This window comes from Perca flavescens, chromosome 13, assembly GCF_004354835.1.
Source record: "Perca flavescens isolate YP-PL-M2 chromosome 13, PFLA_1.0, whole genome shotgun sequence".
NCBI classification, from domain to species: Eukaryota; Metazoa; Chordata; class Actinopteri; order Perciformes; family Percidae; genus Perca; species Perca flavescens.
The window spans coordinates 32,752,987-32,780,975 of record NC_041343.1 but is presented as its reverse complement, the minus strand read 5'-3'; the positions used below and the strand labels follow the sequence as shown (position 1 = coordinate 32,780,975).

Genomic DNA, 27,989 nt, shown 5'->3' with positions numbered 1-27,989 from the left:
AAATGCATTTGTTCTTGAGGGGATTGTTATATATATATCTATATATATATATATATATATATATATATATATATATATATATATATATATATATATAAATTAGAGTGTGGACTGGACATACTCTATATGTAAAGTGTCCTGATTTGTTTGTTATGGTTTGACACTATGAAAAAAAGCCACGCTGCATTAAGCGGTATTTGTTTCTCTTTTTATTTTTCTAAAGTAACGATTACATCAGAGGCTGCAAAAATGTAAAAGAATATAAAAAATGTTTAAGAAAAGACCAACCAGTATCTCTTAAAACATCAGGAGTATAATCTGCACCGAGACATATTTTTCTCAGTTGTTTCTTCTAATTTCACGTGTGCATCTTGTCTGTCCATCTGTGATGTTCTGCCTCCATCTATTGGCTCAAACAAAGAACAACATGTCTTCTTCTCCCTTTGAATCACTTTCATAGTCAATGTTTACTTAATAAAACAGGCTTAAACTGATTCTAATCCAAAGAGGACAATAGTTAATGTGTAACAATCAGTTATTAGAGAGATTCATCATCACACTCCACAGTTTCTTGCTTTAGCTTCAGATTAATTTCAGCACTTCTGCAACGGGTTTATCCACTTTACAGAGAGTATTGATCAGAAGTGAGCTGGCTTTAGTTCCCTTTTTTCGCACCGTGTCGATCACTTCTCGTGCTTTATCTGCTCTGCTCTTTTTTGTTGTGACTGACTGCATTTCCTGATCATTTATAAAACCATGCTCCAGGAGGTTATCCAGAAGCTGGTTCAGAACAGGATCAGACACTCTTTCTATAAACTCTGCCCGAACTTTTAACAGCTTTTTCTCTGCTGGGACATTGTCCTCTGCTGGGACATTCCTCTGTTGAGTTGCCCCACTTGGACCTGGAAGATAACAAAAAGACTTTTATCAGTTTGTGTTGTCCTTTATAAGTAATCAGCAACAAAAATGGAGACATTTATATCTGATGGAGACCCCTTTTTTTGTATTAATTAGGGCTGTCACAAGATAATTTTTTTAATCGCTGAATTTCAATAGTTAATCACGATTAATCGCATGTTTTATCACATGATTAAAATTCAATTATTTAATATTTCAGAACTGTTCTTACCAGTGTATCTTGATTGGGAATCAAATAAATGTAAGAAAAGTTACTTTATGAACTTGATTTTAAGATTTGTATTTGTTTATTTTTTATTTATTTACTGTAAACAAAAGAAAACTGTGTGAATCTAGTCACACATTTGAATCTAGAGTCAATATTAGGGTTGGGTATTGTTTGGTTTAGATACCGGTGCTAAAGCGGTACTTTTAAAACGGTACCGGTGCCTAAACCGAGCCTGAACTGATACTTTTTAAGAAAGTAAAAAAAAAGAAGGGTACTAAACAACAGTTGGCGACATCACTGAACGGCTTGTTTATTGCTAAGGCCATATGGTCAAATTAAATGATTTAATAATAATGTAACAACTATAACAATAACTTATTTCACTAGTAAATAGCTGTTGAACGACAAAAACAACCACCAGATGGGAAAAGGGTATTTAACAATAACTTTAAATACACCACGAGGCTGTAGGTTACCAGTTTCATTGAACGCACCGTCTGTGTTTTTCCCGACAACGGCAGCTGCAGATTGTTAGTTACATCCTCTACAGTGAAATACAGACAAACTTTACACCGTCTTTAGCTGTCAGCATTGTAACTGTGTTTAATCCAGCTACTAGCTAGCGGTAGGCTAACGTTAGCTGCTGTCGAGTGTAGTGTTAGCTAGCGTCACGTGCAGCGATGTTTCTGTTGCCTGTAACGTCTGTTCCAGAGCATCAGAGAGAAGCGCAGGCATATCAGTGGCACCGGAATGAGGCACCGAAATCTGCGTTGCTATTCCTGCAGCAACAGGATATGTCACGAGGAAGTATGGCAAAGTGCAGCAAAGGGTCAAAATAGTAGCCTGTTAGACACGACGCGAAGCCGAGTGAAGTGAAAATGAATTAATAAATGGCTGCATGCGATAAAAAAATATTAACGCGTTATACTGCATAGCGATTAAAGCATTAATGCCCTAGTATTAATCTGTTAATATACCGTTAGTTCTTCAACTGTTAGTTCTCTGTTTACGTAGATGGAGACCTTATTTTGAATCAGCCAATCAGTCTGAATAGTCTGAATAAACACAAGTACATTTAAAGGTTAAAGTCTGACGCCCGGCACGTGGCTCACTTGCTGGATGTGTTTCCGTTCTCAATCTCTGTAAACTTTGGGAAACAACATCAAACTTTGAGCTTGCAAGCTACATGCTGACAAAGTTTTAAAGAAAGTTTAGGTTCTTTCGGTGGATGATTGTAAAGATTAAAAGAGCCCCATGTTAGTTTACAGCCTAGTATACTTGTCATCTCTAAAAGAAAAACATTTTAAGCCGTTAACAGAACTGCAGAGGAAAAACAACATTGATTCGCTGCTTGTCTGGAGTGGCAATCACACATTATGTATTTGTTTTGATCACTTTGTGAAGAGTTTTCTCTCAAATCCAAAATTTAATTCACTGGGAATTGATGTTAAAGAACTAAACATGGGGGGAAATAATCTATATCAATTTAATCATATCAAATATTCAAAACCTTTTTCTTCCTGGCGCTGTTCCTTCAGTTTCTCCACAAAGGGGCGCAGCAGGTTCTGGACTTTAGGGTCATTCCTCGGTATCGCTTTCATTATTTCATCTATTTCAGAGATGGACCCTTCTGGCCCGTACTGCTGGACAATTAAATCCGGGATTTCTTCTCTGGCCTTGTCCTTCTTCAGTCCTTGAGGGATTTCGTCTAGATAGAACAGCATCTTAGCGAACTGTTGGTCAGTCAGCTCCTCCAGGATGGAGCTCAGGGCTGTTTCCCACTTATTGGCAACTGATCCTGAGTCAGCTGCAAGTTCGCTCATCTTCCCTTAAAAGGAAATTTAAAAAAAGTTAAACACAAATTACAAATTCTCTTATTTTACATTTTTCACTTGTGGTTTTTCTCTGTAGAGAGAGGCTGAAATGTATTTTAATAGACGCTGATTAAATAGTTCCCTACTGAGATCCACCAGCCAAAAGACATGCTACTCTGCGGTTACATACTTTTACATATAAAAATTATATATGTAAAAGTTTAAAGTACAGAAAATACAACAGTGAAAAGTAAGAGCAGGGATTTATTATCTTGGAGCGAGGACGAGGTGGAACTGTTACTGAAACGTCTGTAAGCTACCTAACCGATAAGACTGATGGATGTGTGTCCTCCTTTCCAAATGTCTCCGTTTGTGTCCGTCCAGACTACAAAGCAACCCCGGAGTTTTCAAACCAAAACGGGGGCAGCAGTGTTTCCAAATGTTAAAGTTTTAGGGGATTGGAAACACTGCAGTACTGTGAACGTGGTGCATGAACGTAGCAAAAGATATTAATATTTAAACAAAAACGTAGTAGTGTAGATGTAGCCTAAAGACTATGCATAACAAGCTACACATTACAAGGTGCGCAAATGGTAGGAAATGGTATACACTTCCTAAATGGGCGCAGCCTCGTTTGAAAGTGTAGTAATGTAGTAGTAGTAAATGTAGTAATGTAGTAGTAGTAATGTAGTAATGTAGTAGTAGTAAATGTAGTGAACGTTGTTTGGATGGATTTAAAGTGATGCAGGTTTTGCTTCTTGGTCAGTGATCCTAGGGCAGTTGCAAGTTTGCTGGTTGACTCTGAAACAGATCTATATAATTTTTTTAAAGTGCTCATATTATGCTTTTTGGCTTTTCCCCTTTCCTTTATTGCTGTATATCTTTTTTGTGCATGTTATAGGTTCACAAAGTGAACCTATAACATGCACAAAAAAGTCCCCCCCCCCAAAGGGACTTACCATCTCCAACAGAAAACTCTGTTCACCAACTGCTCCAAACAGCTCTACTGTAGTCCAGCCTTTACTTCAGAGACCAACGTGGTCACTTTGGAACACATGTTATAATGCTCGCCTAGCTGCTAGCTTGGCACTCCTTCATACTCTGCTTCTGACTGGCTAGTAGTCCTTACCTAGGTACTGTCAGGGCCCTCATACTCTGCTTCTGACTGGCTAGTAGTCCTTACCTAGGTACTGTCAGGGCCCTCATACTCTGCTTCTGACTGGCTAGTAGTCCTTACCTAGGTACTGTCAGGGCACGCCCTCATACTCTGCTTCTGACTGGCTAGTAGTCCTTACCTAGGTACTGTCAGGGCCCTCATACTCTGCTTCTGACTGGCTAGTAGTCCTTACCTAGGTACTGTCAGGGCACGCCCTCATACTCTGCTTCTGACTGGCTAGTAGTCCTTACCTAGGTACTGTCAGGGCACGCCCTCATACTCTGCTTCTGACTGGCTAGTAGTCCTTACCTAGCTACTGTCAGGGCACGCCCTCATACTCTGCTTCTGACTGGCTAGTAGTCCTTACCTAGCTACTGTCAGGGCCCTCATACTCTGCTTCTGACTGGCTAGTAGTCCTTACCTAGCTACTGTCAGGGTACGCCCTCATACTCTGCTTCTGACTGGCTAGTAGTCCTTACCTAGCTACTGTCAGGGTACGCCCTCATACTCTGCTTCTGACTGGCTAGTAGTCCTCACCTAGCTACTGTCAGGGTACGCCCTCATACTCTGCTTCTGACTGGCTAGTAGTCCTTACCTAGGTACTGTCAGGGCTCGCCCTCATACTCTGCTTCTGACTGGCTAGTAGTCCTTACCTAGGTACTGTCAGGGCACGCCCTCATACTCTGCTTCTGACTGGCTAGTAGTCCTTACCTAGGTACTGTCAGGGCACGCCCTCATACTCTGCTTCTGACTGGCTAGTAGTCCTTACCTAGGTACTGTCAGGGCACGCCCTCATACTCTGCTTCTGACTGGCTAGTAGTCCTTACCTAGGTACTGTCAGGGCACGCCCTCATACTCTGCTTCTGACTGGCTAGTAGTCCTTACCTAGCTACTGTCAGGGCCCCTCATACTCTGCTTCTGACTGGCTAGTAGTCCTTACCTAGCTACTGTCAGGTGCGCCCTCATACTCTGCTTCTGACTGGCTAGTAGTCCTTACCTAGGTACTGTCAGGGCACGCCCTCATACTCTGCTTCTGACTGGCTAGTAGTCCTTACCTAGGTACTGTCAGGGCACGCCCTCATACTCTGCTTCTGACTGGCTAGTAGTCCTTACCTAGGTACTGTCAGGGCACGCCCTCATACTCTGCTTCTGACTGGCTAGTAGTCCTTACCTAGGTACTGTCAGGGCACGCCCTCATACTCTGCTTCTGACTGGCTAGTAGTCCTTACCTAGGTACTGTCAGGGCACGCCCTCATACTCTGCTTCTGACTGGCTAGTAGTCCTTACCTAGGTACTGTCAGGGCACGCCCTCATACTCTGCTTCTGACTGGCTAGTAGTCCTTACCTAGGTACTGTCAGGGCACGCCCTCATACTCTGCTTCTGACTGGCTAGTAGTCCTTACCTAGGTACTGTCAGGGCACGCCCTCATACTCTGCTTCTGACTGGCTAGTAGTCCTTACCTAGGTACTGTCAGGGCACGCCCTCATACTCTGCTTCTGACTGGCTAGTAGTCCTTACCTAGGTACTGTCAGGGCACGCCCTCATACTCTGCTTCTGACTGGCTAGTAGTCCTTACCTAGGTACTGTCAGGGCACGCCCTCATACTCTGCTTCTGACTGGCTTTAATGTTAAAGAAGTAAACATGGAGAAATAATCTATAGCAATTCACACTGTTAATCGTATAAACTCTTCTAACCTTTTCCTTCCTGCCGTTGTTCCTTTAGTTTCTCCACAAAGGGGCGCAGCAGGTTCTGGACGTCAGCGTCATTTCTTGGTATTATCTTCATTATTCTATCTATTTCAGAGATGGACTTTTCTGTCCCGTAGTACTTTTCCATTAAAAAAGGGATTTCTTCTTTGGCTTTGGTAGTCTTCAGTCCTTGAGGGATGTTGTCCAGATTGTACAGCATTTTGCTCAAATCTGAGTCAGTCAGATGCTCCAGGATGGAGATCAGGGCTCTCCTCCACCTTTTGTCAAGTGACATCTGCAACGCAGAGAGAGAGAGACGATTGAACAAAACAGTTAAAAACCTGACAGGGTTGATGACAACAAAACTAACAGAGAGGAAACACTCAAACATCACACTGATGGCTTTACCAGATGAAATAAATCACTTATTTATATTTCAGCCTCGAAGAGAACTTCTGTATTTAATTTCATGTTCTTGTCTTTCCTTCTTTTCCAATCTGTAGATATAAATATAGTTTTGATAAACAATTTTCTCACTACACCTTCTCACTTCGATCATGTTAAAATTAATTAATTATTCATGCTTTCCAGTCCACGCTAAACTACCATAACAGGGGGTTTGATACATAGACATAGACTTTGAGAAGACAATACGATAACGATAACATCAAACATGTTTAATTTTGTCGAATTACTGACAGTTTCACCCACCAATTGTAAAATGTACTCACATCAGGCCCTGGTTGGGAGTAGAAGTTAGGGTCTATGTGTTGCCATGCATGTTATAAGTTGGCAGTGGCACAAAGGAGTCTTGCCAAAGGTAATGCAACAATTGGGCCTAGAGAACATTACACACATGCGTCTCAACATGATCCCAGCATGCCTTGTTTCAACTGCTGCAATACTAATATTTCCCTTTGACAGTAAGAGACTCACATTGTGAAATGAAATGGACTTAAGTGAAGTTAAAAAATAAGTACACGGCTGCCTGGAGGGCACAAAGCATCAGAGAGCCGGGTGTCAAATCTGTGCAGAGCAGCCAAACTAAAATCACAGACACATGACAGAGTGATAATAACCTCCGAAAATACATGACTCATTGTGAATGGTTTATGAGACATGACAAATACTTTCAAAGTACTAAATGGTTAAAAAGACAAAGACAAAATGCACAAAGCAACAGCTGTACCTCAGACATCGTGGACAAAGCCAGTGAATGTGTCCGTATACTTCTGCTTACAGTTGAGGAGGCAGATTTGAGTCCACACGGCTAAAACAATGTGGTCATATCTGGCTCAGACCATCTCTTCATGTGGTCCAAGCATTCATACTTGTACTTAGAGCTTTCCACTAGTGATCTGATCACTTTGATGACAAATCCAGATCTGAATGTGGTCTCAGACTTTTTCTTTGTTGGAACCGCAAGCTTAGAGTGATTGTTTTGTAATCGGTGTGTGTGTGTGAAGGATCTTTAATTCATTTTTCAAAAGGAATTAGCAAAAAAAAGTGTTTAATCAATACTCACTTTGTCCTTTTTTTGTTGGAGATTTGTTAGCAGTTGACAGTCGGAGGTGCTCTCAGTGGAGGAAGTATCATTATGTAAAAACGTTTATCTGCAGGTAGTGGAAGATACCAACTTAAATCATGTTTCACCAACCTGCCTGTCGCTCTACTTATCTAAAATAAATGCTTAAATGTATTTGGAAACATCAAACATTTTATATATGACTTTGTCAATTCTTAAAATGAAAAACATCCAGTTTCAAACTCACAGTTCCCCCCCTCTATTGAACAATGCTGTAGCCCTGTATTTCCCGCCCACAGGCCGAGAGCAGAGCGGGTACTCTCAGTTTCCTGTGTGTAAACACATATGAACTCATGTCCTCTCAGTTGTTTAAGTCAGCGAGCTAAAGCTTTCCACACAGTCAGCAGTTTAGCCTCAGTCTGTGGTGGAAGAAGAATTCACAACTTCAAGTAAAAATACTACAAGTAAAAGTCCAAATAAAATTAGTAAAATGATGGAAGTTTTAGCAGCAAAACACAAAGTATCAAAGGTAAAAGTACTTGGTATGCAGAGTAGGCCCTTTGAAAGTGTTGTTTTATGTATATTTTTTGTACTGATTCATTGACATATAAGCAGCATGAGCTCACACAGAAAGTCCACAAATCCTGCGGCCTGATCCGAAACATGTGGTCCCTCTGAAAACCCATTTCCTCATTCCCTCTGTCCTACCATAATTTCCTTGTGTCTTCCGTGCTTCCTCTGTGGGACGGACTAAGACAAAAAGGAAGGAAAGCAAGTGAAGGAAACTTTGATACAATTTAAGAGAACTGAGATGCACCTCTAGATGAATATTGAGAGGATTCTTCTGTGCTCTCTCCGCTCTTAGTCGTTTGCTTGCTTTCCTCACTACTGTTTTTCTTTTTATGCAATTCCCTTTAGCTGAACAACAAATTAGATGAGTTTCTTTCACCAAAAGCTGATTAAATATGTTGAAAAATCGCAAGAAAAAAGTCACATGAGGACTGATCGCAAAAACTAGAGCGACACTCAATGTTGGCCCAACTTGGACTGACAGCCAACGGTCTCCTTGGTGTGTCTGTTAAGGAAATGAGTCCAGTCCTACTGCTGATATTTTAACTACATGAAAGAGATGGCCGCCCACTAAGAGTCAAGTTCGGCCCGAGATGTCGCACTAAATGCTTGCTAAATGTTGGCTCTCCATAAATGATGGTGTGGTCTAGACCGACTCTAAATATAACTGTCCTGAGAGACATCTACTATGATTGGACACTATAAATGAAACAAAAATAATTGTAAAAGCCATGCTGCATTAAGCGGTATTTGTTTCTCTTTTTATTTTTCTAAAGTAACAATTATAACAGAGGCAGTAAAAAAGTAAAAAAATAAATATATATATATACATATCAAAATTACCAACCAGTATCTCTTTAAACATCAGGAGAATAATCTTCACTCAGACATATTTTTCTCAATTGTTTTTTCTAATTTAACATCTGCATCTTGTCTGTCCATCTGTGAAGTTCTGCCTCCGTCTATTGGCTAAAACAAAGAACAACATGTGTTCTTCTCCCTTTGAATCACTTTCATAGTCAATGTTTACTTAATAAAACAGGCTTAAACAGATTATAATCTAAAGATGACAATAGTTAATGTGGAACAATCAGTTATTACAGAGATTCATCATCACACTCCATAGCTTCTTGCTTATTCTTCAGATTAATTTCAGCACTTTTGAAACACATTGATCCAACTCACAGAGAGTATCGATCAAAAGTGAGCTGGCTTCTGGTCCCTTCTCCCGCACCAGGTCGATCAGGTTTCGTGCTTTCTCTGCTTTGACTTTTGTTCTGACTGACTGCATTTCCTCATCATTTATAAAACCATGCTCAAGGAGTTTATCCAGAAGCTGGTTTAGATTAGCATCAGACACTCTTTTTACAAACTCTGTCCGAACTTTTAACAGCTTTTCCTCTGCTGGGACGCTGTCCTCTGCTGGGATTGCCTCGCTTGGACCTGGAAGATATCCAGGGAAAATACTTTTGTCATTTTGTGTTATGAAATGAATGATGGTATGAATAATTTGGAACAATCAGTTCAAAGATGTAGAGGGTGACACGGGAATCAATTGTCGCTCCCATCCCATCCCAAGCCCACGAAAATACTCCCGTCATGTCCTGATCACGTGACTGCCCCCCTCCCATTTGGTTCCCTATGTTGTCTGAAGTTATCAGACACCGTTGTCCCCCTGTAGCATGTCTGGTTAATCGCGGTCAAATCATTGAGGTTGCTGCGGAAATTTAGGCTACACTATACAAGCATTACCTGCAGGCCATTTCAGTACGTGATTCCTAACAGAGATCTTCTCACACTCAAAACACACATTTATCGATTTAGGGTAGGTTAGAAGAATCACTGTCTGCGGCTAGCAGTAGCCAATCAACAAACGTATTGTGAGTTGTAAGTGGTTCTCTTTTCTCGCAATCTTTGGGCGCACTCACCGCATTGCAGCGTAATTTTTTAATTTAATATCCAACTCTGTCCCGCTCCCGCCAGCTCCCGTTGATTTCTATGCTCTATTCTGTCCCTATCACGTTACCAACGGGTCACTGTACTCTAGTCGGATTGAATGAAACTTGAATGTCTGGATTGAAAATCGGAAGTCATGAAGGCACTGGTGCTATCTTGTGTTTTTGATGTGATTAATCTAAACGGATGTTGCTGCAACAACTGTGATACTATAAACAAATAAGCATGAAACTAGTGTTAGCAATCTAAAGTAATAAAGAGATAATTAATATCTTGGTAACTGCATGTACGGGCAAGCTAACCTACCAACTGCAGTTTTTTGCTTCTTGGGCAATCCTGAATCAGCTGCAAGTTTGCTTGTCGTCCCTGAAAAAGACATTTAAAAAGTTAAAAACACACAAATTGAAGATTATTCTCTCAGTTGGCTAATTTTTCAGTGCCTGAGTCTCTCTCGGTAGAGACATGTTTAGTTTAAGGTTGCTTTCACACTTGAGCAATTTGAACCCTGGAGTGTTTGGTCGGATAGTCCGGTTGGTTTGGACACGTGAAAGCTGATCTGAACTTTGGGGTCTCGGTTCTCTGCTGTGCTGTGGGGTTTTGTTCACTTTAGGTGAGAACCGGATCCGACTCAAATACAGGAAGTGAACCAAAAAAACAGACTGTAGTTTCAACTTGCACCATTAAGGACTTCTATAGGATTTAGTGATATCTTTTAGATCCATCCAAGATATTGTGAGCACACATGACTTTAGGTCTATTTGAAAATACATCATCATTGCTCTCTCTCCTTCAGTCGCTGTCTGTGAGCTGCTCAGATTGATTGCCTTCTTCTAAAATATTAGAAACACTAAAGCAAAACCAGAAACCCCAACACATTGTGGATTTTGTGTGTCTCCATTTTTTAAGTGTCAACGAGTTTCACTCAGATATTCTGTCCAACAGACCAGCGACTGTATGATTAGGTTTGACAAAGTGCAGTGTGAACGCAAACCGAACCAAATGAAAAACTAAATAATGTTGCCACTTAACCCCAAAATCACAGCGAGTCTACCCAAACTGTAAATGTGAAAGTGGCCTAAATGTCACATTACACTATCACAGTCTAACAGTATTTAATTTTGTCGGTGGCTCAGTGTGTGTTGACCTACCAGCTGCAGGTTTTCGCTTCCTGGCCCCTGATCCTGACGTACTCGCACATTCGCTCGTTGTCCCTGAAAAGGACATTAAAAAAAGTAAAACACACAAATTCAAAAAGAAATTTAGCATTTTTCATTGGTGGTTTTTCTCTGGATTTGGATGTCTCTTAATAAACGCTGATTAAGCCATAGTGCGCAACTATTTTATGAATGAACGTCGCTTACATTCAAGGCATTGAATGAGTTGATACAAAGCTAAGTAAGACTATCAGCTCCACGCAACTCTGTTTTTCTCAGTATTGCTATGTTTACAAAATGGTGTATTCCGGCGACTTTCATGCGCAGAAGCTCGAGTGATGCGTTTAAAGTCACAGCTGAGAAAGGACACATTCAGTGTTCAGCTTTGGAGACAAATAGGACAAACTTTTAAAAACGTCTCCCTCTCTCTCTCATCTGCAGATGGTCCACAGAGAACTGGGGCCACAGGTCGGTGCGTCGAGGACTGAGCCTCTGGGTGTGCGCTCTTCCAGGTGAGCTACCCAGGTGCCGAGTCATGGCACGTTTCTAATGTATGATTTATGTCTACTGACTTGAGTTAGCCTCAGTAGAACAGAGAAGTCCCTGTCAATCACTGCTCGGGCACACACACACATATAATAGCGTTCTCCCCTCCCCCTTGCCTGCGCACGAGCTGCAGAAAGGTTTCCCACCCTTCGCCCCTTCTTCACACGCACTTGGCCAGATTCACAGGTGAGACAGTTGGAGCATCTCAAATGCAATGGCAGAGAAACATAACCTGACTCCGACTCTGGTTTATCCAATCAGCTAACCAGGATTTTCACCCCTTCCCAAAAGTTCTCCAACGGAAATTTCCCAGATGGATATGCCGAGCTACTGCGAAGCAATCCATCTGGGAAATTTCCGTTGGAGAACTTTTGGGAGGGGGTGAAAATCCTGGTTAGCTGATTGGATAAACCATCTGTCTATCACCACCTATAGTTGGTGATAGACGGGCCAAATCAACCAATCAGAGCCAACTCTTGCCAAAACCAGTCGGGAGAAGAGCGAAAAAAATCTTTTCCTCCTAGAAAAGCCTCCAGTGCCATTTTTTGCTCTTCTTTCAATGAAGGAATACTTTCTAATTCGGATAAAACTTGCACGATAGCTACGCTCATCTCTTCCGTGGAAGCCGGCGCGTTGTTTAGACTGAACCGTCGCTTCTCGTTGCATCACACCTAAACCTGCCTCAAAACCAACGCTGATTGGTCAGTCGTTTGGCGAACGGCTCCAAATTTTCTCTATCTCAAGATGCCAGACTGATCTGCGAGTAGAAAACTGGAGCTCGCCCAATCAGCATGGTCTCACCAGGCTAGGACAAACAATCACCACAAGTAAAACTCCCAATTCCTCCTTTCGCGGCAAATGCTTACACAGCCTAGACAAGTATGAAAAATAGGAAAAGAAAGAAGAAAGAAGTTGATTGAGCACGTAATAAAACTTGGGTGAATATTGGAGTGGCTTTTCAGAGGTGGCCTGAGCTGCAGGATTTTAAAGATCTGAAGAACGATGCAGACGTAGCCACATTTCTTCTCGACAGGTAACGTAATTACCATGAATGATTTATCTTTCACTTGGTTATTAGTAGTCAAAAGTCCACAAAACTAGGTTGGTGAGGATGATAGTAATGTTTGCACAGTGGTCGGTCTGATATGATGCTGAAATGGCTAACGGTAGCCTGCTAGTTAGCATCGTTTTACTGTTGGTGAGTAAAGTTAAAATTGTGTTAGTGTTTAGTTATTGAAAATGTTGTCTGACATGCCGGCATTTCTGTCAAACTCCCTTAGTGTGGGAGGGACTTAGGAGACGGTTTGGGCTGCAGCAGAAAGGGGGGAGGGACTGAGAAGTTGTCGATGTTCAAATTTGTTGGCAAAGTCCTGGCTCATCACAATCTTACCTACAGCAGCTTTAAGTTTCACATTTTTGGTAAATGTTTTGAGTGACAATTGTTTGTTTTAAAGCATGCACCGGAGCCACGTGTACATTACCATCCAAAAGAAAGAACAAATGTGCTTCAACAACTGATTTAATGTTAAATAATTAATCAAGGGGGGGAAATAATCTATATAAATGTTAACCGTTAATCATATCAACTCTGCAAACCTTTTTCTTTCTGCCGTTTCTTTAGTTTCTCCACAAAGGGGCGCAGCAGCTTCTGGACTTTAGCGTCCTTCCTTGGTATCTTCTTCATTATTTTATCTATTTCAGAGATGGACTTTTCTGTCCCGTACTTCTGGACAATTAAATCAGGGATTTCTTCTCTGGCCTTGCCATCCTTCACTCCTTGAGGGATTTTGTCCAGATAGAGCAGCAGCTTAGCGAATTGTGAGTCAATCAGATGCTCCAGGATGGAGCTCAGGGCTATCTTCCAATCTGTCTCAAATGACATCTGCAACACACAGAGAGAATGAACAAAACAGTTAAAAACCTGACGGGGTTGATGACAACAAAACTAGCAAATAGGAAACACTCAAACATCACACTTACGGCTTTACCAGATAAAATATATATCATTTATTTAATACTAACCCTACCTCAGACATCGTGGAGTCGTGGACAAAGCCAGTGAATGAGTCTGTATACTTCTGCTTACAGTTGAGGAGGCAGATTTGAGTCCACACGGCTAAAACAATGTGGTCATATGTGGCTCAGATCATCTCTTCATGTGGTCTAAGCATTCATTATTTCAGGTGAAATTAACAGTCAAGTGTTTAATTAATACTCACTTTGTCCTTTTTTGTTTGACGTTCGTCGACAGTTGGCGGTGCTCTCAGTGGAGGAAGTATCATGTAAATACTTGTATCTGCAGGTAAGTGGAAGATACCAACTTTAATCATGTTTCACCAACCTGCCACAAGTCAGCCTGTTGCTCTAGTAGTCTAAAATAAATGCTTAAATGTATTTGGAAACGTCCAATATTTAATTTTTTCCAACTATGACTTTGTAAATCCCAAAAAACATCCAGTTTCAAACACAGTCCCCCCTATTGAACAATGCTTTTGCCCTTTCTTTCCCGCCCACAGGCTGAAAACAGAGCGGGCACTTTTCAGTTTCATGTCATGTGAACACATACTAACATGTTATTTTCTGTCCTTTGTGTTAATCAGCTTTCCACAAAAGACTCATCCAGCAGTTCAGCCTCAGTCTGTGGTTGAAGAAATATTCACAACTTCAGTAAAAATACTACAAGTAAAAAGCCTTCATTTAAAGATTGACCTCATTTAAAACTTTAAGTAGTTGTTATTCTTTTTCGCCCACAGGCCGAGAACAGAGCGGGTACTTTCAGATTCATGTTGTGTGAACAAATACAGTAATAAATATTGTTTGGTGTTAGTCAGCGAGGTAAAGCAGCTTTCCAACATGGACACACTCAGCAGTTTAGTTTTCATAACTTAAGTTTACTCAAGTAAAAGTCCTTCATATAAAATCTGACCTCATTAAAAGTATGGAAGTTTTAGCAACAAAATGTAAAGTATCAAAAGTAATAGTACTTGTTTTGCAGAGTAGGCCCTTTGAAAGTGTTATCTTATGTATTTTTATTACTGAGTCATTAACATCTAAGCAGCGTATTGATGTTGCAGCTTGTAATATGGAGCTATATCAACACATTTTATTAACTGATCATTTTATTTTATAAGCAAAAGAACTGCTGTCGGATTTGACACTAAAAATTAAAAAGAAATGTAATTGTAAAAACCATGCTGCATTAATGGGTATTTGTTTATCTTTTTATTATTTTCCTAAACTAATGATTACATCAGAGGCTGTAAAAATGTAAAAGAAATATAAATAATGTAAAAAAAATGACAAACCAGTTTATCTTTAAACATCAAGACATATTTTTCTCAATTGTGAATTCTGATTTTCACATCATCAGTGATGTTCTGCCTCCATCTAGTGGCTAAAACAAAGAACATGTTTTCTTCTCCCTTTGAATCACTTTCATAGTCAATGTTTACTTAATAAAACAGGCTTAAACTGATTTTAATCTAAAGATGACAATAGTTAATGTGTAACAATCAGTTATTATAGAGATTCATCATCACACTCCACAGTTTCTTCCTTTAGCTTCAGATTAATTTCAGCTTTTCAGAAAGGAGGGGATCCACCTCACGGAGAGTATTGATCAGAAGTGAGCTGGCTTTAGTTCCCTTTCTTCGCACCGTGTCGATCAGGTCTCGTGCTTTGTCTGCTCTGGTTTTTGTATTGACTGACTGCATTTCCTCATCATTGATAACACCATCATGAAGGAGTTTATCCAGAAGCTGGTTTAGATTAGCATCAGACACTCCTTCTACAAAATCTTTACGAACTTTCAACAGCTTTTTCTCTGCTGGGATTGCCTCGTTTGGACCTGAAAAGGACATAAAAAAAAAAAGTCAAACACACAAATTCAAAATGAAATTAAGCATTTTTCATTGGTGGTTTTTCTCTGTAGAGAGATGCTGGGTTTGGATGTCTCTTAATAAACGCTGATTAAAGCCATAGTGCACAACTATTTTATATGAATGAATGTCCGTTACATCCAAGGCATTGCAGAATGAGTTGCTACAAAGCTAATAAAGACTATCAGCTCCACACAACTATGTTTACAAAATGGTGTATTCTAAGGACTTTCATGCGCAGAAGCTCGAGCGATGCGTTTAAAGTCTCAGCTGAGAAAGGACAACAGCAGTGTTCAGCTTTGGAGACAAATAGGACAAACTTTTAAGACTTTTAAAAACGTCTCTCTCTCTCGTCTGCAGAGAGCCCGCAGAGACAGACTGTAGGCAGTGCTTTTTCATTTATGTTGTCATGGCATGTGTATTTTTCTAAAGAATATTTTTCAGGCCTTTTTAGGCCTTTATCTTTGACAGGACAGCTTTAGACATAAAAGGGGAGAGAGAGGGGGAATGACATGCAGCAAAGGGCCTCAGGTCGGAACCAAACCCACAGTCGCTGCGTCAAGGACTGAGCCTCTGTATATGGGCATGCCCTCTACCAGGTGAGCTACCCAGGTGCAGAGTCATGGCACGTTTCTAATGTATGATTTATGTCCACTGACTTGAGTTTGCTTCAGAAGAATAGAGACGTCTCTCCAGGAGGTTTCGGCTGGTTTTAGGGACGGATCTTGACGGATCCATCTGAAAAAAACACAAGATTAAAACACCATTAAATAGAATTCCTGTAATCCATTTTCAATATTGGAAACATCCCTCAATATAATACAATCATGTCCAGATTTGCCTCATTCCACAGACTAAACTACAAACATGGCTGACTTGTGGCTTTGAGAAAAGTAGAGCGAGGAGATCATTGCAGGTACCTTTTCAATTCTGGTGTACACAGTTGAGTTCAGCGATACGTTTTCATAGTACCTATTGGTCTTCATGTTGGTAACCATAACGACATCTCCAACTGATAACCCTTTGCATTGCTTGGTGGCTTCCCCCCACATGACGATCTCGATGGAATCAGTCTTGTCTTCAAGTTGGAATTGTTGCCTTTTTCTCATCTTCTGGGTGAACTTCACCTCAACCTTATCAACATGATTAATCTGAACAAACCAATAGCACAAGTTATTTTAACAAGCAGAAATTACTTATTTTTCACAAATTTAAAAACAGAATTTGTTTGACGAAGATGCATTTTCTTATCTCTCTGACTTTAAGATTGGGTATCATGTCTAATCAACAACTTTGTTTGTCATAATTTTCACTGCTTTTGTTGGGAAGCTGACAGAAAAATGCACGCAGCCGCCACGCAACTGACATGCAACAGAAATGCCACGCTCACGCCACGCAGGCAGTGTGAAGCCGGCCTTAGAGGTTCTTATTGGAAGTTGCTGATCCACCATGTTAAACAGCCCCCTGGGGAAATGTCATTGTAGTGGCCTATGTCACTGTAATGGCCTGCCACCCACGTGGCTATGCTCCACTGTCTGCCCTCCATACAACACCGTACGACAGGATATATTACAGGAGCATCTGAGCTCTAGTGACTCTTGCTCGCTAATGGACCCCATCAATCTGGCCCTCTGGTGTCAACAACCACTAAACCATTCCTAGAGATGATTAATTCCTTTCTATTTTTATTATTATTTAGTTTTTTTCCAATTTCATTTAATTTATTATTGTTATAATTATGATGTTTATTTTTTGTTTAACTTTTGTATATCTGGCTATCTGGTTTCATGTGGGGTGGGAAGGGATGGATGGAGGGACAGAGGATGTGACTATAATAGAGTTGTTTGTGTATATACCGTTCTTTATGAAAATGGAAACAATAACTGTGTTACTGCATTTGGATTGTAAGTTGACCACTCCGTTTAAGAAAATATAAAAAAAATAAAAAAAATTCTTTTCCCCCCGTCCCCGTCAAACGTTTTATGGTCACGATTCATCTCGTAGCTCGTAAATAACTTCTCCGGTTTGAACTCACCTTTGTAACTGTTCCTTGGACACCCACATCTGTCTTGACAGGAAGTGACTTGACTTCTTTAATGGAGTAAACTGTCAGACCATCGGGCTAAATTAGATACCAAGAAAATAAAAGTACAATTTCATCAATGTTCAGTTCTTAATGCAGAAACTTACATTCATATTTTAAAACATTTCACTGCTGTGTGGTTATTGTGAATGATGTATACATGAAAGTATTTTGATATTGTATCCATCCGGAAAATTAACCTTACAAGTTTATTTCCAAAATCTTACCTTGTCAGGTTGGCTGCTCTTCTGTTGATCTTTACAAGGAGAAACAAACTTCTGTCAGTGTTTAGTTAACGATATTATTTAATAAATCAGCAGAGGTTTACCTAAAAAAAGTTAAAATGTTTAAATAACAACCTGCATACAGGAAGCATTACAAAAACTGCTATTTTATTGTAAATTATTGAGAAAAGGCCAATTTATTTCACTTAATATTGATGTTTTTAAAGATATTTTTAGGGATTTTTCCTCTATTTAGAACAGCTGAAGAGAGTCAGGAAATGTGGGGGGGAGAAGGGGGATGACACGCAGCAAAGGGCCTCGGGTCAGATTCGAACCCGGGCCTACATAGGGAGCACGCTCTACCAGGTGAGCTAGAGGCCACCACATGGCTCAACACTCAGGCCGAGCCCAGAAAGACCCCTGGGGAGCCAAACACCAGCTACTGGTCGACAGAGCTGAGACTGTAAGAACAACCTGACTAGTGCACTGACTAGATCGACTACGAGAAAGGCTACGATTTGATGCTGCACTCATGGATACTGGAATGCTTGGAGCTGTGTAACATCAACGGGACACTGAGGGCCAGATGTACGTACATTTGCGAACGTAGCCTTATCAGCGCCATGGCCGACCAGCAGAAAGCGCACGCTGTGATACTTCAGCTTACGTCGTATTTACCAAACCTGCCGTTCATCAGGGAATCAGCGCCTTTCTCCGCCCACTATACCGTAAATTGCACGCATTTAAACGCGTAATTGAATCTGTTTCTGTAAATGTGTTCCTGGAGTAACGGGGGGATAGTTGGTATGTGGGTAGAGCTGCAACGATTAATCGATTAGTTGTCAACTTTTATATTAATCGCCAACTATTTTGATAATCGATTAGTCGGTTTAACTTTTTTAAGACAAAAGTAAAAATTCTTTGATTCCAGCTTGTTAAATATGAATATGTTCTAGTGTCTTCTCTCCTCTTGGACAGTAAACTCAATATCTTTGAGTTGTGGACAAAATAAAACATTTTAGGAAGTCATCTTGGCCGTTTGGGAAACACTGATCCACATTTTTCACCATTTTCTGACATTTTATAGACCAAATAACTAAATGATTAATCGAGAAAATAATCAACAGATTAATCGACTATGAAAATAATTGTTAGTTATAGACCTATATTTGGGTGCAAACAATGGTACCTGTTCCTGCTTGATGTTATTTCGGCATTAATGGTGGGGAAATGTACGTATTGACTAGTGCGCTGTAGCAGAGCGTTAAGTACTGGTGCTATGATACGGCTGAGTGCAGACTGAGATGTTCCCTCTGCTGATGCTAGGACTGTTTGAAATGATCCTGATGCCGATATATCTGTAATGTAGCGAGGAGTTTAACAACTGCTGGAATGGGATGCGAACTCTGAATCGAATATTCTATGTCATCTTTGATTTCTTCCAGTAATTGTAATATTGCATGGTTGCTCAATCTGTAACACTTAATGATTTCGTGTTCACTGAACTGAAAAAGTGTGATCCTTGTGGCAAAAATCTTTTCAGCTCGTCTCCTTGGCCTATCTCTTCGTCTTGCTCGGATTACTGCTGCCATTTCACTAGGAGCCATATGCGAGGAAACCCGCTTGCTTTTAAGAGGCGGAGAATTTTCACTAGGGCTGCTCCCTCTTAGTCGATTAGTCGACTAATCGGTCGTTTTCGTCTTAGTTAACTTTGATCTCTTTAGTCCATTAGTCATTTTTTATGCTTTTTTCATGCTGAATGACTTATTTCCCAGAAACGTACGAGCACATCTCTGGTAAACACAAGAATTAAAGTGTTGCTTTTAGCATGACTCTTTGTGGAGAAACTCAGATTTATAGATCTGTTGATTAAATCAACTAATCGATTAGTCGATACAATTGAATGTCGACTAAGAATTTCTTCAATCGAACACAACCCTAATTTTCACCACAAAATAGAGGCACGCTTTCACAGGCGTTTTTTCTACATACCGCGGAATACATCATTAGGCGCACATTACGCTTTCCCTCCCATCTCTTTATGGGAAACTCCCACTTTCCCCTTCACCCTACTGTGAATGCATATGCATGACACGGAAAAGTGCAATTTTCCTTTTTCAGTCCGACAGACAGTCTGCACTTTTACCGCAGTGCGGCCTGTTTGTACACACCTCGCCATGCTTTTACGCAAAAAGGGGGAGCAAAAGTCTTAGCACATCTGGCCCTGAGAGTCTTAATCAAGAACTCAATGAGGCTGTGGAAGACGACTCTAGAAGACAAACGAAAGCCAATTGCAAAAGTAAACATAAAGTGTGGCATAGACCAAGGAGATGCTCCGTCCCTGCTGCTGTTCTACTAAACCCCCCCCTCAGTCAGATCATCACTAAGAGTGGCTACAGATACAAGTTCAGAAGGGGAGTGACCATCAGCCACCTCCTCTACATTAGTGGACATCAAGCTGTTGGAATGACTAGATACAGTAAGTCTATTATGATTTGACAGAATACATTTAATATACGTGTGTGTGTGTTGTGTGTGTGTGTGTGTGTGTGTGTGAGATGCCTACCAGCGTCAGGTTTTTGTTTCTCGGCTACTGATCCTGACGTACGCGCACATTCGCTTGTCTCTGAAAACGACAGTTTAAAAAAGTTAAACCCACACAAATTGAAAATGATTCTGTCATTTTTCTCTGGTGCTTTTTCTCTGTAAAGAGATTCTGAGTTTATGTCTTTTCATAGATGCTGGTTAACAGATGTTAAGTCTAAGTAGATCCCCACTGAGATCCATCAGCCAAAAGACAAACTTATATTTTGTGTTCATTACACCATCATTTGATTTCTTCAGTTGCTTATTTAAACATTTTAAATTCTGTGTGCATAACAATCACAAGTCGAAATGTGACATTTGTTATTGAATATCTTTAAAGGATCCAGAATCGCTGCCTGATGCCTCATGTGGTTTGGTGTACTTGCATAAAGTCTCTCTCTTCTTTTGCTCTCTTCTTTTTGTCCAAGCGTTGTGGCTCAGACCTTTGCGACTTCATCGGGGTTTTCAAGTACGCACCCTCCACTATGATATATGTATTATTATATATAAATATCTTTTATCTAAGTTTTTAATTTATCATATAGTATCAAACAGTCAATGCTGAAAAATGAAGCAAACGTGGAGATGCTGGCTCCAAAAGCCACAATTTGTTTTTATCACTTTGTAAAGAATTTTGTACTCAAACATCCTAATTTCATTCACTGTGATTTCATGTTAAAGAATTAAATGTATATTGATTTCTTACCCAGGTTAGGGATAACCCTAATGTATATCATTTTATTTCCTTGTAACGTTGCTTCTGCTGTGAGGGGCATTTGAGAGCGGAGTCTCCTTTCTATATCATCGTCCAATTTGATCCCAAACGTGTTTGCCAGAAGACGAGTTGTCACATAAACCGTCTGCATCCGGTAGTTGAACTCCACCTCAAGGTGAGTGTTCCGTTTTTTGGACTCTTTAATTCCCATTATTTTTATCGTCCCAGTCTGGACAGCAGCACTTGGAGTCTGAATAAAGACAGAGTGACATTCATAGTGAAGGTTGAGTTTTATAGTTCAGTGGTTCCCAACATGTCTGCATTAACAGGTTAATAATGAAATGTGTTAAAATCGGTTTGTTTATATCCAGGGTTTTATTTTAGGGATATTTATTTAAAACATGTTTGCGTTGGTTAATTAGTATGTAGTTTCTTTGCTTTTATGGATGAATTAATTGGACTTTGAATTTTCTCTTTCTACTACCGGTAATAAACTAAACAACAAACCTCACTGATTTGAGAGGAAAATCAAACATTTTAAACAGATGTTAGCATCAGTAGAACAGAGTTGTCCCTGCTGCTACCTTGGAGGTTTTGGAGGACTCGGCTGTTTTCAGGGACGAATTTTGCTTCTCTGTCTTCTTTTCGGTCTTTACAGCCCCAACAGGATCCATCTGAACAAACAATGAGATTAAAACACCATTAAATAGAATTCCTGTAATCCATTTTTAAATATTGGAATCACCCCTCAATATAATTATAAATGTCCAGATTTGCCTAAACTACAAACATGGCTGACTTGTGGCTTTGAGAACAGTAGAGCGAGGAGATCATTGCAGGTACCTTTTCAATTCTAGTGTATTTAGTTGAGTTCAGAGATACAAGTTGAGTGTAATGATGGGTCTTCATGTTGGTAACCTTAACGACATCTCCGACTGATAATCCTCTGCATAGCTCGGTCTCATCCCCCCACATGAAGATCTCGGTGGAATCAGTCTCGTCTTTAAGTTGGAATTGTTGCCTTTTTATCTTCTTCTTGGTGGACTTCACCTCAATCTTTTCGACATGATTAATCTGAACAAACCAATAACACAAGTTATTTTAACAAACAAAAAAATTTAAAAATTTTGAATTTGTTTGACGAAGATGCATTTTCTTATCACTCTGACTTTAAGATTGGGTATCATGTCTAATCAACAACCTTTTAATTTTTACTTCAAAATTGGCAAATGGATAACAATTTTTGGTATCTTGCATTATATGTATTATCACTTCAATTTAAAAAATATCAAATCTTAAAAACAAAAAAGAGTAATTTTTATTATATGCTGCTGCATTCGTGGACCAATCAAACGTCAAATTAAATCAAAGAACGCATAAATTGTACTATAAATGCCTTTTTCCAACTTTGCATTTTCACCTGGAGCCTTTCTCGTCTCACGGATTTCCTTGGAGTGTGGTGCCACCTGGCTCGTGTCTTTTACAATTGAAAGTATTGCATAGGAACCACTATAGTAAAGCCAGGCTTGCCAAGATCTACCCGGGTGCATCAGATGAGGGATGCAATAGATGTTCCCAATTACCCTTGGGATTTGACCCTAATTTTCATGCTCCGAACTTCTGTCCAACTTCTGGCAGCTATTCTTTAATACAATCTCAAAGGTTTTGGAGTTGAAGATCTGTATGTTCCCTCATGTAGCTATTTTTTGCAGGCCTCCAGATAATTAGAGCGACGGCATTGCTTTTACTTCTCTGACTGCCCATCAGAGGATCTTGCATCTTTGACACTCACCCTCATCTTTTAAGAACTGGCTGTGTGATACTTGATCTTCCTTAAAACTTGAGAAAATAAAGTCTTCTCTTAGAGGTTCCTCTGATAAGTTGTATTCTTATTGGAAGTCGCTGATCCACCATGTTAAACAGCTCCCCCACTGGGAAAATGTCATTGTAGTGGACTATGTCACTGTAATAGCCTGCTACCCACGCGTCAAAACATTTTATGGTCAAAATTCATTTTGTAGCTTGTAAGTAACTTAACTCACCTTCGTAACTTTTCCATTGACAGTCACTTCTGTCTTGTCACAAAATGACTTGACTTCTTTAATGGAGGTAACTGTCAGACCATCGGGCTAAATTAGATACCAAAAAAATAAAAGTACAATTTCATCAATGTTCAGTTCTTGATGCAGAAATAAGACATTTTAAACAGATGTTAGCATCAGTAGAACAGAGTTGTCTCTGCTGCTACCTTGGAGGTTTTGGAGGATTCGGTTGGTTTCAGGGACGAAGCTTGCTTCTCTGTCTTCTTTTCGGTGTGCACTGCTCCAACAGGATCCATCTGAACAAACCACGAGGAGTGATTAAACACAATTAGATAGAAATTTTCAAAATACACAAAGCAAAAGCTTTAGCTCAGACATGGTGGACAAAGCCAATGAATGAGTCCGTACTTCTGCTTACAGTTGAGGAGGCAGATTTGAGTCCACACGGCTAAAACAATCTGGTCACATGTGGCTCAGATCATCTCTTAATGTGGTGTAAGCATACATTTTTTCAGGAGAAATTAACAATAAATTGTTTAATTAATACTCACTTTGTCCTTCTTTGTTTGAGGTTTGTCGGCCGTTGGAGGTGCTCTCATTGGAGGAAATAATATGTAAATACTTTTATGTGCCAGTAAGTGGAAGATACCAACTTAAAATTATTAATCATGTTTCACCAACCTGCCTGCCGCTCTAGTTATCTAGAATAAATGCTTAAATGTATTTGGAAATGTCAAATATCAAATTTTTTCCAACTATGAGTTAATCCTCAAAATAAAAACATCCAGTTTCAAACTCACAGTCCCCCCCTCTATTGAACAATGCTTTTTCCCTTTATTTCCCGCCCACAGGCCGAGAAAAGAGCGGGTACTTTCAGTTTCATGTTGTGTGAACAAATACAGTCATAAATATTGTTTGGTGTTAGTCAGCGAGGTAAAGCAGCTTTCATAGCTGTAATCGTAAATCATTAATCCAGTAAACGTAATCTTTTTTATTATAGTATTTAATTATTATTACTGAGTCATTAACATCTAAGCAGCATATTGATGTTGCAGCTTGTAATGTGGAGCTATAACAAAACATTTTATAAACTGTAAACGTTTTTATGTAAAGGAAGTGATGTCAGATGAACGGAGCCCTGGAGGTGACATGGACGATATAAATAAAAACAACATAACTTGCATGCATGCTTTACTAAAATGCATGCGGGCTTTAAATAAGTCACACGCAGGCTTTATTAAAGCGCATGCATGCTTTCAATAAGTCGCACGTGTGCTTTAGTAAAATTTCTGAAGTGCGTAATCCAACTGGAGTTTTACCGGCGGATAAACACAGACCTCTGGGTAATGGAGACATTCATCTGCATATACGGCAGAAATGAAAATCTACAGACTTTCTCTTAAAGTTACCAGCTAACGCTAGCCGGAGCTTGGTTACATCAACAAATCTAGTTGTAGTCTTGCAATGTGTGACCTGCAAGATCCCCAGTCTTAAACTTTAGGGGCCCTATCTTGCACCCAGTGCAATTGACGGTTGTTGGTAAATTAGGGAATTAACTCGTGTTCCGGCGCAAATGTTCCCTAGTGCTATTTTGCAGTTTCAGAAAACAATTACACCACAGACCAGGAAAAACTTAGTCTAAAGTCAGTGACGCGTTTTTCAGATGCTATTTTAAGATGGTATTTTAAGGGCGCATGCTTGGCCGTAATGTAGAGTGTGCACACCACGCATATACTTTGCTTCTCTCATTTCACGGACCCAGCAGTTCCCATTTTTGCAAACCATACATACAGTAAATACAAGGAAAAATATGACCTTGTTTTACACATTTCCATGAATCATGGATGTGTTGATGACATAAATGAGGAAATATTAGAGGACTTAAGGAGACGTGATGTTGAACTGCATGTGCCGATGCCACTTAACCCAAATGTCCCAGCAGCAGCAGCACGAGAGAGGAGAGACAGAAGAGCTGCATCGTCTATAGTGAGGTAATCCCGGTCTAATGTTAGACTACATTGCAAAAGTATCACCATGCATTCATAACCTGGTGATTCAATGAGAGTGAGCCCAAAACATAGGAAAGTATGTTTTTGTGACATTTCTTTATTTACAATTTGTCAAAAAGAAAAATCAATAGCAAACGTCGGTCTCCTCGGCTGTGAACCGCTCCTGGCGTGCGCCCATGGATGTATTAAGCGCGTGTGCCTAGCAAATCTGCCATTATAATAGCAATCCGCCATGGAACAAGCGCGCCTGCTTTTAAAGGGAATGTGAGATAACGCTCTGATTGGTTTATTGCACGTTACGCCCAAACCACACCTATGAGTAATGTAACTACTTCAGACGAAGCCATTTTAGATTTGCGTCAGGCACAAGAGTCATGTATCCCGCCGGTATAATAGCAACAGCGCCCGAGATCTACGCACAAAGCTACTTGCGTTTGGCGTTTGATACTTACTGTACGTTTCGGATCGTTAAAATAGGGCCCTAGATGTGAAAATGACTTTGGATAAATCCCACTGTGACAGCTTGTTGAATCAGCTTGACTTCCCTCAGTTATCAGCATAGGAATCAGCCAGCTTGGACAAATTGATTGCAATTGAAGAATTAAGGGTGGCAGTTGCATGAGAGTATGTGTTGAGAGATACTTGTATTTGTGTTGTCTTTTCTGTATTTTGTGTAATTTTTTTCTGTATTTGGTGCTGTCTTTTTTGTATTCTATGTTGTCTTTGTAATGCTGCAGAATGGACAGAGTCCAAAACAAATTTCCCTTCGGGGACAATAAAGTATATCTTATCTTATCAGTACAGAGTATGCAAGTCTCAGTGGTTAAAATGAATGTGTTACCCAGGATTAATTTTGTGAGCTCTATGCTACCTCTCCCCTCCTGATGGCTATTGGCGTAAATTACAATCAGCGGTATCTAAATTTATCTGGAAAGGCAAACGGCCGCGACTTAAGATGTCTACTCTACAGAGAAGGAAAGAGGATGGTGGCCTCTCAGTTCCCAACTTCAAACATTATTTTTGGTCCTTCATGTTGAGGCCCCTCCTCACTTGGTTTAACCCAGATGTGTCCGTTTGCTGGCGTACTTTAGAAAGTTCTATGACAGAGCCTTGGTCACTCCATGACGTTCTTTTTACCAATGTTTCTAACAAACAGTGCCAGCTACACTTTGGCCCCATTATCTCACATCTTTTGAGATTTCTTTGAGATTGTCTTTGAGATTGGCTGAAACATACTGCCATATAGCTTGTAACTGGCACACATTTCCCCCTTTATTCAATAATACAGCACTCCTGATTGGTGGGAGGCTGATAACAGCCCCCCAATGGGAACAAAGGGGACTTCATTGTCTAAGAGACATTTTTAGCTATGTTGGCTTGTTACCTTTTTCTGACTTGCAGAACGCATTCAATCTACCACGTTCCTCTTTTGTCTTTTACCTTCAATTAAGATCAGCACTCACGGCATACGGTGTCCCCTTGGCAGAGGCCTTTGCCCATCCATCCGATCCGGAAGTTATTTACTGTGCAGCCTAAAAACTGTGGTATGGTATCCAGGCTTTATCAGTTCTTAGTGATATCTGGCCACTCTGCCCTTCCTATTGAGAGGATCTGGGCACACGATTGCCCAGGCCTGAGTATCGATCTTGACTGGCATGACGTATGGTCAAACATTCCAGAAGTATCACGCAATCCAGACCTTCAGCAGATTCACTACAATTTCATTCATAGGACATATCTCACCCCAGTGAAAATGCACCACATGAAAATAATTAACAGCCCTTTATGCACTTTCTGCCCAATAAAAGCACAAGGCACATATCTTCACATAATCTGGGAGTGCTCTCCCATTGGTCAGTTCTGCAACAATATTGCATCCAAAATGTCCGCCTTGATTAATGTTACTGTGCCTGTTACTGTCAATGTCTTGATTCTGAATGATCTGTCAGCCTTTCAGCTCTCTACAACTCAAAAACATGCTTGCTGGACTTACTGACTTATTTGCTGGACTTATTGCTGCAAAGAAAATGATTGCAACCCGTTGGAAACCACCTCATGATTTGTCTATCTGTACATGGACCCTTTCCTTTTTGGATGCTGTGTATATGGAACTTTCTACAGCTCGCATCCATGGAGCGCCAGGAAATACTCTGCACACTTGGCTCAGCATCACTGAATCGTTGAGGTCTGGGCTGTAGCCTTGTGCTGCAGCCTTTGCCTTAACTCGCGCATTTGTTTGGTCCCTTGTCTTGTGTCTGTCTGTTTATGAGTGTCTGTTTATGTATGTGTTTATGAGTTTCTGTTTCTGCATGTGTTGTTTTGTCTCCCTCCCTCCCATCTTTCCTCTCTATGTTTTTTGGCCCTGGGATGCGTTCTGAAGTCTCAGTGTACTGTTTGTAATTGTTTGTCACTGTGTGTAATTTCTAAATATAAAAAAAAAAATAAAAAAAAATGTGATCACAAAAAAACAGACATAGATGTGAAATGATTGTCTTTAGATGTGAGAAGGTGTCAGACTGTAGTCTTTTCAAAGTCTTCCAGTGTTTGGTAGGCATAAAGTGTACGTGCAACTTATTTAAAGCGTGCATGCGCTTTAGTAAAACGCACATGCAAGTTATAAATCGTGTGCACGCTTTTAAAGAACTACTCGTCCCTGTCACCTCCAGGGCTCTGTACAGAGGTTATGATTTGATACTATGAATACAATTAATTGAAACAACTACGCTGCATTAAGTGGTATTTATTTTAACATCTCAATTTTGTCCATCTGTGAAGTTCTGCCTCCATCTAGTGGCTCAAACAAAGAACAACATGTTTTCCTCTGTGAATCACTTTAAAATCAAAGTTCACAGGGAGCCTGGGTAGCTCACCTGGTAGAGCGTGCGCACCATGTACAAAGGCTCAGTCCTTGTTG

At 40.2% G+C, this 27,989-nt stretch overlaps 3 protein-coding genes and 1 long non-coding RNA gene across 5 annotated transcripts; all 4 read right to left on the bottom strand.

The window, feature by feature from the left end:
* Positions 1–186: 186 nt before the first annotated feature.
* LOC114566870 (uncharacterized) lies at positions 187–7,519 on the bottom strand. 2 transcript variants are annotated; one of them, XM_028595696.1, is made up of 4 exons: positions 7,313–7,519; positions 5,794–6,082; positions 2,637–2,954; positions 187–902 (listed from the first exon to the last, which is right to left on the bottom strand). In XM_028595696.1, the coding sequence occupies exons 2-4, from the start codon at positions 6,080–6,082 to the stop codon at positions 583–585; spliced, it is 927 nt and encodes a 308-aa protein (XP_028451497.1). In that variant the 5' UTR covers positions 7,313–7,519; the 3' UTR covers positions 187–582. The 2 variants fall into 2 exon arrangements, with proteins under 2 accessions (XP_028451497.1, XP_028451498.1); XM_028595697.1 differs by having other exon boundaries at positions 5,800–6,082.
* A 1,365-nt stretch (positions 7,520–8,884) lies between these two features.
* Positions 8,885–13,171, bottom strand: LOC114566270 (caspase-1; the record flags this gene model as incomplete). Its single annotated transcript, XM_028594599.1, has 4 exons — positions 8,885–9,325; positions 10,145–10,204; positions 10,987–11,049; positions 13,135–13,171. Coding segments are annotated over 4 exons (462 nt in total), but the record flags the coding sequence as incomplete, so codon positions are not given.
* Positions 13,172–15,094: 1,923 nt separating this feature from the next.
* Positions 15,095–16,537, bottom strand: LOC114566872 (putative inhibitor of apoptosis). Its single transcript, XM_028595699.1, has 3 exons — positions 16,337–16,537; positions 16,076–16,154; positions 15,095–15,385 (listed from the first exon to the last, which is right to left on the bottom strand). The coding sequence occupies exons 1-3, from the start codon at positions 16,523–16,525 to the stop codon at positions 15,102–15,104; spliced, it is 552 nt and encodes a 183-aa protein (XP_028451500.1). The 5' UTR covers positions 16,526–16,537; the 3' UTR covers positions 15,095–15,101.
* A 6,533-nt stretch (positions 16,538–23,070) lies between these two features.
* LOC114566880 (uncharacterized) lies at positions 23,071–23,685 on the bottom strand. Its single transcript, XR_003694108.1, has 3 exons — positions 23,618–23,685; positions 23,273–23,362; positions 23,071–23,153 (listed from the first exon to the last, which is right to left on the bottom strand). It is a non-coding gene; the product is annotated as an uncharacterized LOC114566880 (long non-coding RNA).
* Between the last annotated feature and the right edge of the window lie 4,304 nt (positions 23,686–27,989).